The sequence below is a fragment of the Leptosomus discolor genome, chromosome 1, assembly GCF_034619465.1.
Source record: "Leptosomus discolor isolate bLepDis1 chromosome 1, bLepDis1.hap2, whole genome shotgun sequence".
Classification (NCBI taxonomy): Eukaryota; Metazoa; Chordata; class Aves; order Leptosomiformes; family Leptosomidae; genus Leptosomus; species Leptosomus discolor.
The window spans coordinates 165,886,459-165,898,822 of record NC_141391.1 but is presented as its reverse complement, the minus strand read 5'-3'; the positions used below and the strand labels follow the sequence as shown (position 1 = coordinate 165,898,822).

At 44.4% G+C, this 12,364-nt stretch overlaps 1 protein-coding gene across 1 annotated transcript in view; it reads left to right on the top strand.

Moving 5' to 3' along the window:
• The first annotated feature begins 12,257 nt into the window (after positions 1 to 12,257).
• The window catches only part of UTP20 (UTP20 small subunit processome component), a 66,353-nt gene continuing 66,246 nt past the window's right edge, over positions 12,258 to 12,364 (top strand). The window contains exon 1 of the mRNA XM_086470560.1: positions 12,258 to 12,302. Coding sequence (XP_086326686.1) covers positions 12,258 to 12,302 — 45 coding nt within the window. The remainder of the gene's footprint in view (positions 12,303 to 12,364) is intronic.

Sequence of the window (12,364 nt, the reverse complement as noted above, 5' to 3'; positions counted from 1 at the left end):
CAATTTGATTTGCAGTTTTCAGCAGCCTTCCATATCTTAGACAGAAATGATTGATCAGACACCCGACAGCCAAACCCAGCTCACAGAACACTTTTATCTCCTTGGGAGCTCTGGATTTGGCAGGCCATTTGTAGGTGTTTCTGAGTGCATGTTGGAAGGAGGGGGTGCAAGTGGAAGTGGGGTCTGGCAGGGTTATTAAGTTGATCTGTGAAATCATGTCTGTGTTTGTCTGGCCTCTAGATGCCCATCTAGGATGTGAATGTCCCTGAACACAGAAGCTGGCCCCTGTGGTGCAAGTGGCATGTCCTAATCTCACCACAGCAGGTTAGGACATCAGTCTCTCTGGCCCAATTACTCTTTAATTACTTACACAATGAGTAACAGCTTCCAGATGTTGTGCTGAGGAAGAGAATGGAAGACACTTATCCTGTACCCCTACCAATTAGGCTATTGAGTTATTGATTATCTGAGGTGGTTGCCCTAATTTGCTATCGGCTTTTAACCACATCAAAGATAAGAAACCCTCCCAGCAAAGCTTCAATCAAAACCAGAACCTTCCAACACAATGTGCAATGAGCTGGTGTTGTCCAGCAAAAATAAGTGTCGTCAAAAAATATGACCCACTTTGTTACAGAAAGGACATAAGCAGCCTCCTGCCAAGATCCACAGCTTGTGCTCCTCAGAGCTCCATGCTTGGTGGCACTTGCTTGCACTCTTTCAGGTGTTAACGTTGCTCAAACCATTCAAACAATAACATGCACTTAAAGTATTAACTACACGAGATTAGTACAGTTTTGATTGTGCTTCTTTATCATTTCTGACATAATGTAAACACAGCAAGTGATAACATGTATTGGAAAACAAATCATGTTTCTTAACTGAAACACAAGCAGCTATGAGGAAATGCGTGTCACTGGTTTCAGGTGGCATCTGGCATCTTTGATTCTTTTTACAGGAGTGTTAAGCAAATCATCTTTCAAATGTCATCATGACTGATACGGCAAGAAAGGCTGGATCCTCCCATTTGAATATTTCTGTCTTAGGAACCAGCAGCGAATCTGTACAATGCCCATGTCCTAAATCACAGTAAGCGGACCTGGAGAACAAGGCTAAATGTTTTTTCTTCTGGCTTTTTCACACACGGAATCAAATTAGCTCCATGGAACGCAGTCGGCTTGTGCTGTGTAACAGAGACGGAACTGTGGGTGTTTGATTTTCTCACTGCTATGATAGATATTTAAATGTCTTCCAAACTCAGAGAGCATATTTTGTTGTTTTCTTGTAGCACCTTTTCCCATCTCCATTGGGCCTTATGTGGTCCCTCATCTCACTGGCTCTGTGACTCTGTTCTTGAGATCCACTGGCATCAGTGGGATTTGGTGTTCAATAGGAGGAAGCACAAGATTCACATCTCCCCAGCACCCTCAAGTTAAAAAGGCTGCAAATCTTCCTAAACAAACCACAGACTTCTCTATAGGGTCCAAACGGTTCCTTCGTTGTGCTGGTATTGGGCTCATTTCCATTACTGGACACCTCTGCGAGGTGTTCCTGGAAGTGTCTGTATTGTTTGGAAGGACAGTCCCTCCCTGCTCCTTTTCATGTGGGTGGGCCACAGCACTGGGAGATCAGTGGCATGGGTTTCCCTCTATCGATAAGAGGCAAATATATCAAGCCCTGCACTTGGAGAGATGCTGCCCACCTCTCTGAACTAAGCTGTGGAAATACACTTTGAGGGGTTCTCCTGCTTGCAGGCAAACGTGGTCGTGGGGAAAAGCAACTGAAAGTGAGGTAGGGGAGCACTGGAGGCCCAGTGAACCCTGCCTGACAGTGCTGCAAGGCCTTTTGCAATCTGTCCTGGCACCTTGGGAGCTCTCGGACTTCCAGTGGTTCCTTGCTTGAGCGTGCAGTATCAGACTATGTGGGGCTCAGCTGTACCTACACCAGCTGAGCTGAGTTTGCAGATGAAGAGCGGTTCATGCTCAGTAATACTCCTGTGTAGCGCCAGGACTGGGTTCAGAAGTCTGAGCTGTGTTCTCTTCTGCTTAAATAGGGAAAGGTTTGGAAACCTATAGCTGGCCATTGGTACAAACAAACAAACAAACAAACAAAACCATTTCCAAAAAAAATCCGCAACAAATTTTTGTCCTTTTTTGTACTCAGTTTGGCCTTTTCTGGGAACAGTGTTATGATGAGTCATTTTGAAAAACTCTGTTTATTTCTGTTTGGATGATCTGCTTAGGAAATTAGGGGCATGGGATCATGCTCTGTGTGTATACATATATGTATGCATGTAGAAGGTGTTTGCCCTCTACCCAATAACCATTGAACACCGTACGTGACAGAGGGGTAGAAGCCTCAAAGATATTAAGGCACTACCAGTTTCATGAAAGTAGATGGGCAAAGATGGCAAAAAAGAGGGATCTCTTAAATGCTCTTGTTGAAAGGAAGACTGCAGCAGAAGCTGAACCTCTATTAAGTAACAGTGAAATCACATGAGAGAAAGACCTTTAAAAACACCCAGCTGCAGGCATAGCTTCGCATCTTAAATATACAAGCCAACCAACAGTAAGACACAGCTCTGTAGAGATCCAGGTTCTGTTTACCTCTCTGTTCATGGAGCTATCTGTTAAATTTCCTTCTGCTCATTGTTATTATTAGGAATAATATATCAAAATTAATAATTGAATCCTAAGTAGACAGTTCGATTTTTCTCACGATGCAACGCTTCAAGTCAAAATGCACTTCTTTTACGTTTGGAAGATTTTAATTCCAGCAGAATTAATAAAACTGCAACTGCTCCTGCACAGCCTCACTTATCACCTCAAAAAAGCCTGCTTGGATTTTGGTGTAACAGAATTTCATTCCTGATGGTGTTTCGTATTTCTGCAGATCAGTTAGTGCTTGGCTCCACCCTAATCTCTCCTGCTTGCTGTGCTTGTCCACAGACTGCGGTTTTGAATTGCTGGGCTTAGTATAGCTAGTCACCTGACTGCCACCATCATTGACTTTGCTTCTCCTGGCTTAATGCTACCTTAGAGAAACCTTCCACAGTATTATTTAGTGATGTTCTTAGATGCCTGTTTAATTATTTTTTTTGGTCAGTTCTTCTGTTAACAGTGTTTGGATATGACAGGACGTCCCTGCAAGGGTATTCAAAAGAGCAGTATCATCATCAAAATTCCTTGTGAAATTTGTATGAGTTCTTTAGAAATAGTCACATAGCACCTGTATTTTGAGCACTGGAATATTCTTGTACAGAGATGTCCTGCAATTGTCACCTCTTTATTTCCAAGAATATCATTAGAGTACATTTCCAAGCATACTTTTAGAAACTTCTTTCCAGATAGTTGGATTTGCAGTGCCCAAAGCACAGAACGATATGTTTATAAGCCCCACTTGTACAGACTGTGTGCTTTTTGCGGACAATGATAGCAAGAATGTGATGCAATCTGCAAGTGTATTATGCCTTAAAACACCACCATAAACATAACAAGTTAAATATTTCAAGACGCATAGTTCCCTAACTGTATGTCTGTAGCATTTCAAATCCTCTATCCAAATCCTAAATTTGAAGGGGTGTAGGTTTGCAAAAGGTCTTTGCTTTAGACCCTGATTATGGGAAGTCTTTAAGGTAACAAATTGTTTGCCTGAAGTGCTTGTACTCTCATGCTTACCTTGTTTGGAACACAAAGAGAGGAGAGACTTCCAAAGACAGACATCAATAGGGGGAAAAGAGCCAGCGAGATGCATAAAAGTCCCAGAAATAAATCACGTTTATGCTGACATTTTGAATGAAACCTCCTTGGTTGTTTTAGTTTTTTATTCTTGCATTCCACAGAAATTCGAATGGATGCAATTTGCAAGAAAAATAATCTAAACATGAGTGCTTAATGATCTTGAGAAGGAAACTTCTCAGCCAGCACACCTTTTAAAACCAATAGTCAGTGCCTCAGGATTGAAGGAAGTACTTACGTTAGCCTTGAATACCGAGCTTTTGAATCTGAATGATTTGGAGCCTATAATGTATTCACTGGTGAATTTTGCTCTTTCATCTAAAAGAACAAATTTCAAAATTTATTTATGGACTGTCCACACAGCGAGATGTGGTGTGCATAATTATCTGTTCAAGAGAACAATTAGCATGGGAATAAAATTGTGGTACAGATTTTACTTCTTTAACTCAAATGGATAAATAAGTTACATGCTTGAACTTTATTCTCATGGCTTTGGGATCTTTTGTTTATTTAAGGTGTTCAATTTTGCATCAACAGAATTACAATTCAACTAGTTTGCTTACTTGCAGTTAATGTATGAGAAAGGGCTGTCAAATGTTCACCAGAATGATCAACGAAAAATTGATTTTTTTCTGAGTAGATCTTTTCCTTATTTTATTTCTGTTGTTTGCCCTTTTCCATTACATGCTATCCAAACTATCTCTTTTCTCATGCTCTAGTTGGTGTTACGTTGAGCTGTGTTTGCTTTAGGTGTACAGTGTAGGTACTTCGGTTATGCAGCTTGGCTCCCTACGTTTTCTCTCTAACTGAAGGAAAGAGACTGGCTCTTCAGAAAGAAACTTTGCTGCTTTGATAAGCTCCCCAGAGGAGCCTGTCTTTTTCCATTTTCTACAAAGAAAGCCTCTGGAAACGAGCCTGCACTTAAAAATACTCTGAAAAATGTTCCCTGCCACTGCCTCAGTGCCCTAACAAGCTCTTCTTTTTGATTATTTTGATTTATTCTTCCATTCATACTCCAGAGTGTCTACCACCAGTTCTGACATCTCCCTTGTTATCCACTTCCCATCCTTCTTTGTAATTCCTACTGATAAATCTCTCGTGCTCCCTCACTCCTTTCATCACCCCGTCTCCTTATATTAAGAAATTTTCTCTTTCTCCCCCCTCTCACATTTCTTCTGCCAGAATCCCTTCTTTTTTGGACCCCCAGCCCCGAGAGGCATTTCCCCCAAAATTGCTGTTTGCTGTTCAGTTCTTTCTTCCGTTTTCCAAGTGTCTCTATGAATCAACTGCTTTGCTTCTCTTTTAAACCCCTTTATGATCCTCTTCACTCCCTCTTCTGCTTTCTGACGAGGCTGCCCACACTGAAGATCACGCAGACACATACATTGCTTGGAAATGTTTGATGGCAGTTATGCATATTTGCAACAGCTCTATATGTTTAACTGGCTTGATTGTCAGACATCCTCAAAGAGACATTCATCACCAAATGTAGATAACAAAAGGAGGTTTTCCCTCAGGTCCAGCTGTCTTCAATAATTTGCTTTGGTTTGGTTCATTTCTTCTGTTTTCCTCTGTAACATGGCACTCATTGCACCTATTTCTGACGTTATCCAGACATTTCAAATAGAAATCCCTGTTTTTCACAGAAAACAGAAATGCTGCCAGCATCCTTGGTCTCTCCCAGTATGCTGCTGGGACACACCATGGGTTTTGTGGCCTCTTGGACTGCAGTCTTACGGCTATTGCAGGATGCTGGGTAGTGGTGGCTGATCTCTGGTGAGCGGAGGACAGTGAGCATGTGTTATGCGGGGTTTCATGACCAAATGCCACGGAAGGGGGACTTTACCAATCCAGGCACACTGGGGCTCTTACAGTCAATGTCTTTATTATTGTAGTGTATTGGTATCCAGTGTTAGCATGCATGCAAATACGCTGTTGAGGGGGTTTTGATGAAAATGTGGATTGTGGGCTAAGGCAAAGGGGAAGAAATAACAACTTTAACATGCATTTCTGAAGATGCAAAGAAGAATGGTGCAGATCCAGCATCATAAAGCCTCCGCAGCTTCTGCACAGTCAGGTTAATACCCATAATGGAAATGCCATGTGATAGTGTTGGCAATTTGCAAACTCAGAGAATGCCATGATGCACAAGGAAGCAGAGAGGTAGAAATGGCAGTTGAGGAGAAGCACTTTGGCTGCAGCTGGTTTTAAGGGAATCCATCTCTTGGCACAGCAGATGCTCTGCCCAATACAAGCAATGAGAACTTTACCTGCTTCAGTGCCTTTTTTTTTCCCCTCATTTGGAGGTTGATGCTCATTTCCACTTTCTCTGTTTCTGAAGTGTCAGTCTACACCCAGGTATCTTTTTTACAGGGATCTATTACTTCAGTACTCTTGTTGTATCAGTTGTTTTAATGGCTCCTATTTAAGCCAATCATAATTTCAACCCACAAGGCAGTATTAGAAACAGCAGCAAGGTCCAAAAGAAGGGACAGCCATGTTTCTTTCCTTAGTGTTACCAACATCTCTACCACCAGAGCATTGATAAAATTTTGCATCTCTTCCTCTAGAGAGAATTGTTTTCCAAGCAAAGTGCAGTTGTATATCCTTATAAGGTTTTTATCACAGACAGGGACCCATTGTCTAGCAGAAACTTAAGAATTAAGAACACACACCTAAGGTGTCCTTAAAAGACCTACTGCAGTATGACTAGGGACATTGTCTGGAAGCAGAACTGATTCTCGTGGCAAATCCTTCTTCTTGAGGTAACACGGAGTTTTGGAAACCAACCAAAGAATCTAGTCATGCTTTTTTTTCTGGTTTATATAGACCAATGCTGGAAATTTCTCATGAACACCTATGACTTAGCAGCCAGTACCAACAGCCAATGACACAGTGGAAGTGGCAAGAAGGGCTGCTTTGTCTCTCAATGTTGTGTAAGTTCTTCCATTTTTCTAAGCTACCACAAATATTCCATCAAGCAGTACACAGCAAAAGTCAACTGCTTCACAACAGCCTCAGCTTAAGCGTATGTATCAATTTAAATGGTTTTTCCCTAAAGGGCTCTGCAGAGCTGAGATTATTAGACCTTTTCTTGAGAGTTTCAGCTTTTGTACACTATGCCTCTTGGATCTATGAGGCCAGGAATGGTGAACCCAGGTACTGTCTCTGTTGGAATCTGAGAGCAAAGTTAGAGCTTCATGAATATTAGGGCAGCTCAAGCTTCAAATAAGAAAAATAAATTGCAAATTAATTAGCCAACACCTCAAACCTAGGTACCTAAATTTTGGATCTACCATATATGAACAAGATGGATGCAGAGACATGAAGAATGGTATCAATTGCTTTGTATGTTACCTTCTATTCAATGGCAGGAACATCCCATTCCTTTCAGTAGCAAAATGCTGAGCCTGGCTTTATTTGCCCCTGAATGTCATGCACAACCGACTTTGCAAGTTTGAAGGCAGAAACTATTTGAGAAAGGAAATATCCTTGACCCCATCTTTCTATGATTTTGTGTTTTCTACTCACAATTAGCTTCTCAATATCATTGTGAGAAATTGCTGTCTTGGATTATTAATTTAGTATTTCCTCAGTGGCCTTTTACAGATAAAGGGACCAATACAGACAGAGCAAAAGAGGACACAAAAGAGAAAGATAATTTTATGTGAGAGATGGCAATGATTTTGAGGGAAGCACTCCCTTGTGTGCACTTGTTTCTAAGAGACTTTTACCATTTTTCATCCTTCCTTTTTTGGAAGGTTTAACTTTACCTTAAAACTTACAGCTGTGATCCCTCAGCCCAAATTTGTCATCTTACACTGTCATTTCAATCTTCCAAACAAACAAAAGGGATTTGGTGTGGGGTGGAAGGAGAGATTTGGGAGCACAGCTTCAGATTCACTGTTAAAGGCTTTACACTTCATTTCTGGATGTGCCAAACAGCCATGTTTCGGTATGGTTGTCAGAAATCTGAGTTAGACGGTGATCAGACGTTCAGTGGTCCCAGACAGCTGTCAGACAGCATGAAATCCAGATGGTCTCTGTCAAATCCAGATGCCCCTCATTCTGATGGTGAGGGTGAAATGCAGGAGAGAATTCACATCCTTTTTGGAGGACAAGACTCCATCCTCCCTGATAATTTTTGTTTCCACACCCCCTGCCTTCTCTGTGGATCCTTCTCCTGCTGCTTCTGTTGCTGTTGCTTTCAACAAGGCTGAAGCCAGTTCTGCTGCTGCCGCTGTGACAGAGCAGTGGGAAGAAGACAGAAGCAGTGGTCACCACTGCAAACCCCTCCTGTCCCAGGGCCATCTGTATAAATGCTGTCTGTGCAGAAATCAGATCCTTTTTCTGCCCAACACAAATTCTAGAACTTTCTTACCCACCTCAAAAAAAAAAACCAAAACCAAACAAACAAAACCAAACCAAAACCCAAACAAGCTGTGGCTTCCTACTGGGCAGAAACCTTGGAATTGTACTAGTTGGCACGAACCAAAATTGTGCCAGAGATGTGTTGATCATTAATCGATGTGGATGATCCCTGTGCTCTGGCACTACTCAGTTTGCTTCTAGAGATGGAGCTTGTACAGCCCATTTGTTCCAGCTCTGCAGCGGGACCCTGACTTGCAATAGAGCAGCCGTTGTCCTAGATGTCTCAAGGAGCTGAATCAGGTTGTCAGTGCCCCTGGCTGTGAGGGAAGTCCCTAAAAGTCCAGGATATTTCAGGCACGAACGCTCTCTCACACACACACAAATAACTGCAGAAATCTGGGATCTATTTCCAGCTCCTTGTCCAAAACCCTCTCTGAGCTGCAAACCTAAGGGTAGGTGAAATTCTCTCCAGGACTCAGCTAGCATTGACCTGGAGTTGCAGGTTATTTGCAGAATCTCTGTGCTTCCGGCATTTTAGAAAAAATGCGGCCAAACAGTTCCACCAGTTTGCAGAACAGGATTCCAGTATCTTGTCTGCTTTGGTTTTGAAAATGCAAGTGCTCTTGACAACATCCTACATAATCTTGTGGGATTTTCTCCTGCAAGGCAAGGCAAAATGCCAGCTAGAAGCCGAGGAGGAAATTGGCAGTGAAAATACATCATTGTGTTTCAAAGGGCTTTTCTTACTTTGCAGAGAAATTAAAGAAACAAACAAAAAAATCTGTTCGCTTCACTTGAAAGAGTACAACAAAGACACCACACGCTTGTATAACCTGCCTTCAAACTCATGCCAGCTTCCCCCTTGACAAGGATTTCAGCGAGCTCCTGCGATGCAGCGGGGTTCAGTCACATGCACGCAGCCTGTGCACCCTAAGTTGTTCTGTGGGGTGACTTGAGACAGGCAAAGAAGGCGGCTTCTGAGTTCACAACCAAGGCAGGTAACTTTCACCACTTCATAACTCCAGTTACTTCTTCAGTGTCTTTAGTGTTGATTGAGGAACCTGTCTTTGGGCATCCAAGCTTGGAAGCTGTTTCTCTAAATTCACAGGTCTTTCTGCTAATCTATTTGACTGCTATATTTCATTTTGAAAAGTAAGATCTTCTCACAATGAAATTCCCTATGCAAACTCCTTTCCTGGCACATTTACACCACACCCATATGAATATATCAGAAAAATGAAAATTTGATCTTACACCTGTGCACCTATGCAGTGTACAATATCCTGAGGTTAATAATAGGCTGTATCGGGTGATCATTGGCTTGTACCAGATAGCATATCCTTTAGGTTAGAAACTCAGTGTTGTACAGGCTTCAGGAGTATGTGTTGTGCCTGTGATTAACACACAGAAAAATAGGATCAAAGTAGGGCAACTTACAACAATTTGAATACTGCTTATTTATGTAGTTATTGAGCCACATCGGGGGGGGGGGGGGGGGCATTCACAGGGTCAGTTGCAGACGTGCATATAACGGGGTCATCTAGACTCTCTGAGATTACCAATTCCAAGGCTCGATTCATTTTATTCTAACACAGATGTTTCAAGCACAAGAAAGTGCCTAGATCTGCAGTGAATATAAAAGGAGCCTAAAGTGACTTCTCAGAGGCAAACATGTGCATTGTAAACATTGCAGGTTATGTGAGATGAATTCTGCCCTGTGAGACCATCCTGGGTTAAATCTTGAGGTATTTTACCCAAATTACTATTATTAGGCTAAACTGACAGTGCTCATTTTAAAACAAAAACAAACCCAACAGGAAAGTGTAACACTGACTCAAGGTAAGACACATTTCCAGAGCACAAGCCTGCTTTGCTTGTACATAGAGTGGCTCTGGCTCTCACAGAGTCCGGCAAATAGATTTTGGACACCAGGACTAAAGCCCAGGAATGCAGAAGACATAGGAATCTTAGACCTCCCTCAGAAGCGCTGACAGATTACTGTCAGGGATCGGTGGTTGTAGCCCACAGCGAGTGTTTGAAGAAGTCAGATCTGCCTAGGTGACTACTTTGATAGCTGTGCACGTGCTGGTTTACGATGGTTTCCTCTACGTGCCTCTACAGGTATTAGTACCAATAAGCCATCACTCTTCAGAAGGCCGTCTGCGTGACGAAGACTTGCTGACAGCTGGGCCCACCAGATAATCACAGGGTATTGGAGCTGGGGCCTGCCCAGAGATGGGAAAGCCACATCTCTTCCTTCTTCCTGGAAAAGTAAAAGAATTAGGCCTGAGGCACTGCAGTCAGGAGTATATGTAGAAAAGATATTGTTAACATAGCTGTAACTCATACAGAAGTGGGGAAGGGACCTTCTGGGTCACTGAACCTTCCCAGCTAAAGGGCCAGACCTACTGTCATGGCCATACTGGTACTGATACCTGAGTTACTACCCTGAAGCTCACTTAGATCTATATATCCAAGTGCTGTATTCAGTGCTGGTTGAAATGCAGTCCATCAGTAGTTCTTGTGGGCAGAAGCTCTCATGAACATCAGCAGCTGCAGGTCTAGCCTGTCTCAATGTTCTGAGAAGTTGACAGTTTACAAACATAAAGAAGCATTTGTAACCTTTTAAATACTTCCTCTAACGTCTTTTATTTTTGCTGGTGACTTCTCTTCTGCCACAGGCAGAGCACACCTGAGCTCTCCTCCCCATTGCTTTCCATGAATGTTAGATTTCACTCATTCCCTTGGATGATTTTGGGACGCGTGTATCCCAGGAAGTTCCACAACTCTACAAGATGCTATTCATAATGGAAAAAAGATCTTGTGAATTGTTTTTCACAAGTTCCCAACATGTAGGAAACATACCAGGTGAATTTACCAACCATGTCTGGAAATGTATTTGTGCTCTTAAACAGTTGCATACTGGTACCTAAGCCCTTTTCTGGATCTAGACCTCTCCACATGCTTTTAACTGCACTTTCTCATGGAGATATTCAGGCTTGAAAACACTTAAGCCAACCTTTTTGAACTCAAGTGCCTAAACTAGGCATTTTCTTTGCACCTAATGCAAATGCCAGGAGTCTTTTCTATTCCAGGGGCAGAGGAGCAAGCTTTAAAGCTAACAGCTGCCTCCCTAGTTCTCTGACTTCACAGGTGCTGGAGCAGCACGCTCCCCTGACTGTCCCGATGGCTATCATGTTAATGCCTTATTGCCTGCCCGTGGGCAGCTCTTCTGGATGCACCTGGCAGTGTTTAACCTGTCGGGTCTGTTGGAAGTTGTGGGTCCCTACGTGCTCCTAATAGTGAACTTCAGCTGTCCTCAAATCCAGCCTTGAGCCTTGCTGTCCGAATAACCTGCCAGCCTGGTTTCTGACAGTGGCCTTGAGCTGCCTGTAACAGGCAGGACAGGCAGGCTAGGGCAGGCCAAACTCCCAAGCCTTGCAAGCCGCAACCCAAAACGGTCGTGGGGTTCTGGGTTGCTCCTACTGCACCTGCCCAAACCAAAGCTTCACCAGCTTCTATTCACCTCCCATCTCCCCAACGCACGTTCTCAGCCCCCCCCACAACCTCTGCCACAGGCAGAAGCTCCCCCAGGCCCTGGCACTGCTGTGAGCGCAGCAGCGAGCGACCATCGGTCCATAACCATCTGCTCTTGTGCGAGGACTTCGTTTGCGCGTACTTTGTTTGGGATGAAGCGGGGGTTTTTAGGCCAGGGCAAAAGTCTGCACTGAAATCGGGGCTGTAGTAGCTGAGCGTTTCAGGCTGAGCCACCAAAGCTGGGCTGAGGGCTGCGCTCTCCCACGTAAGGTTTTCTCCTCGGTACCGATTTCTCTCCCTCAGGCACCGCCGGGGCCTCCCTCCGCTACCGCGGAGCCCCCCGCGCTACACCAGAGCCCTCAAGAAAACGCCGCTCACCACAAGCCGAGGACACCTGCCCGTCCCACCCTCCTTCCCCACAGCCCCACTCCCGCCCCTGCCCAGCACGGACCGCCCGGCCCCCGCCCGCCCCTTCCGCCGGCGGGGCCGCCTCCTCCTCCCGGCAGCCCGCGGCCGGCATGGCGGCGCCCGGCGTGTAGGGTCGCACGTGTGGCTGCCGGTGTGGGGCTGAGCCGCGGGGCCCGGGTCGTCCCCCCCCCGTCCACCCCCGTCGCCATGAAGAGCAAGTCCTCAGCCCACAAGTCGGGGAACACGCACCGGGTGAGCGTCCGCCTGCCCGGCCGCGCCGGGCCTCCGCGGCGGGTGGCCGGGGGAAGGGTCTT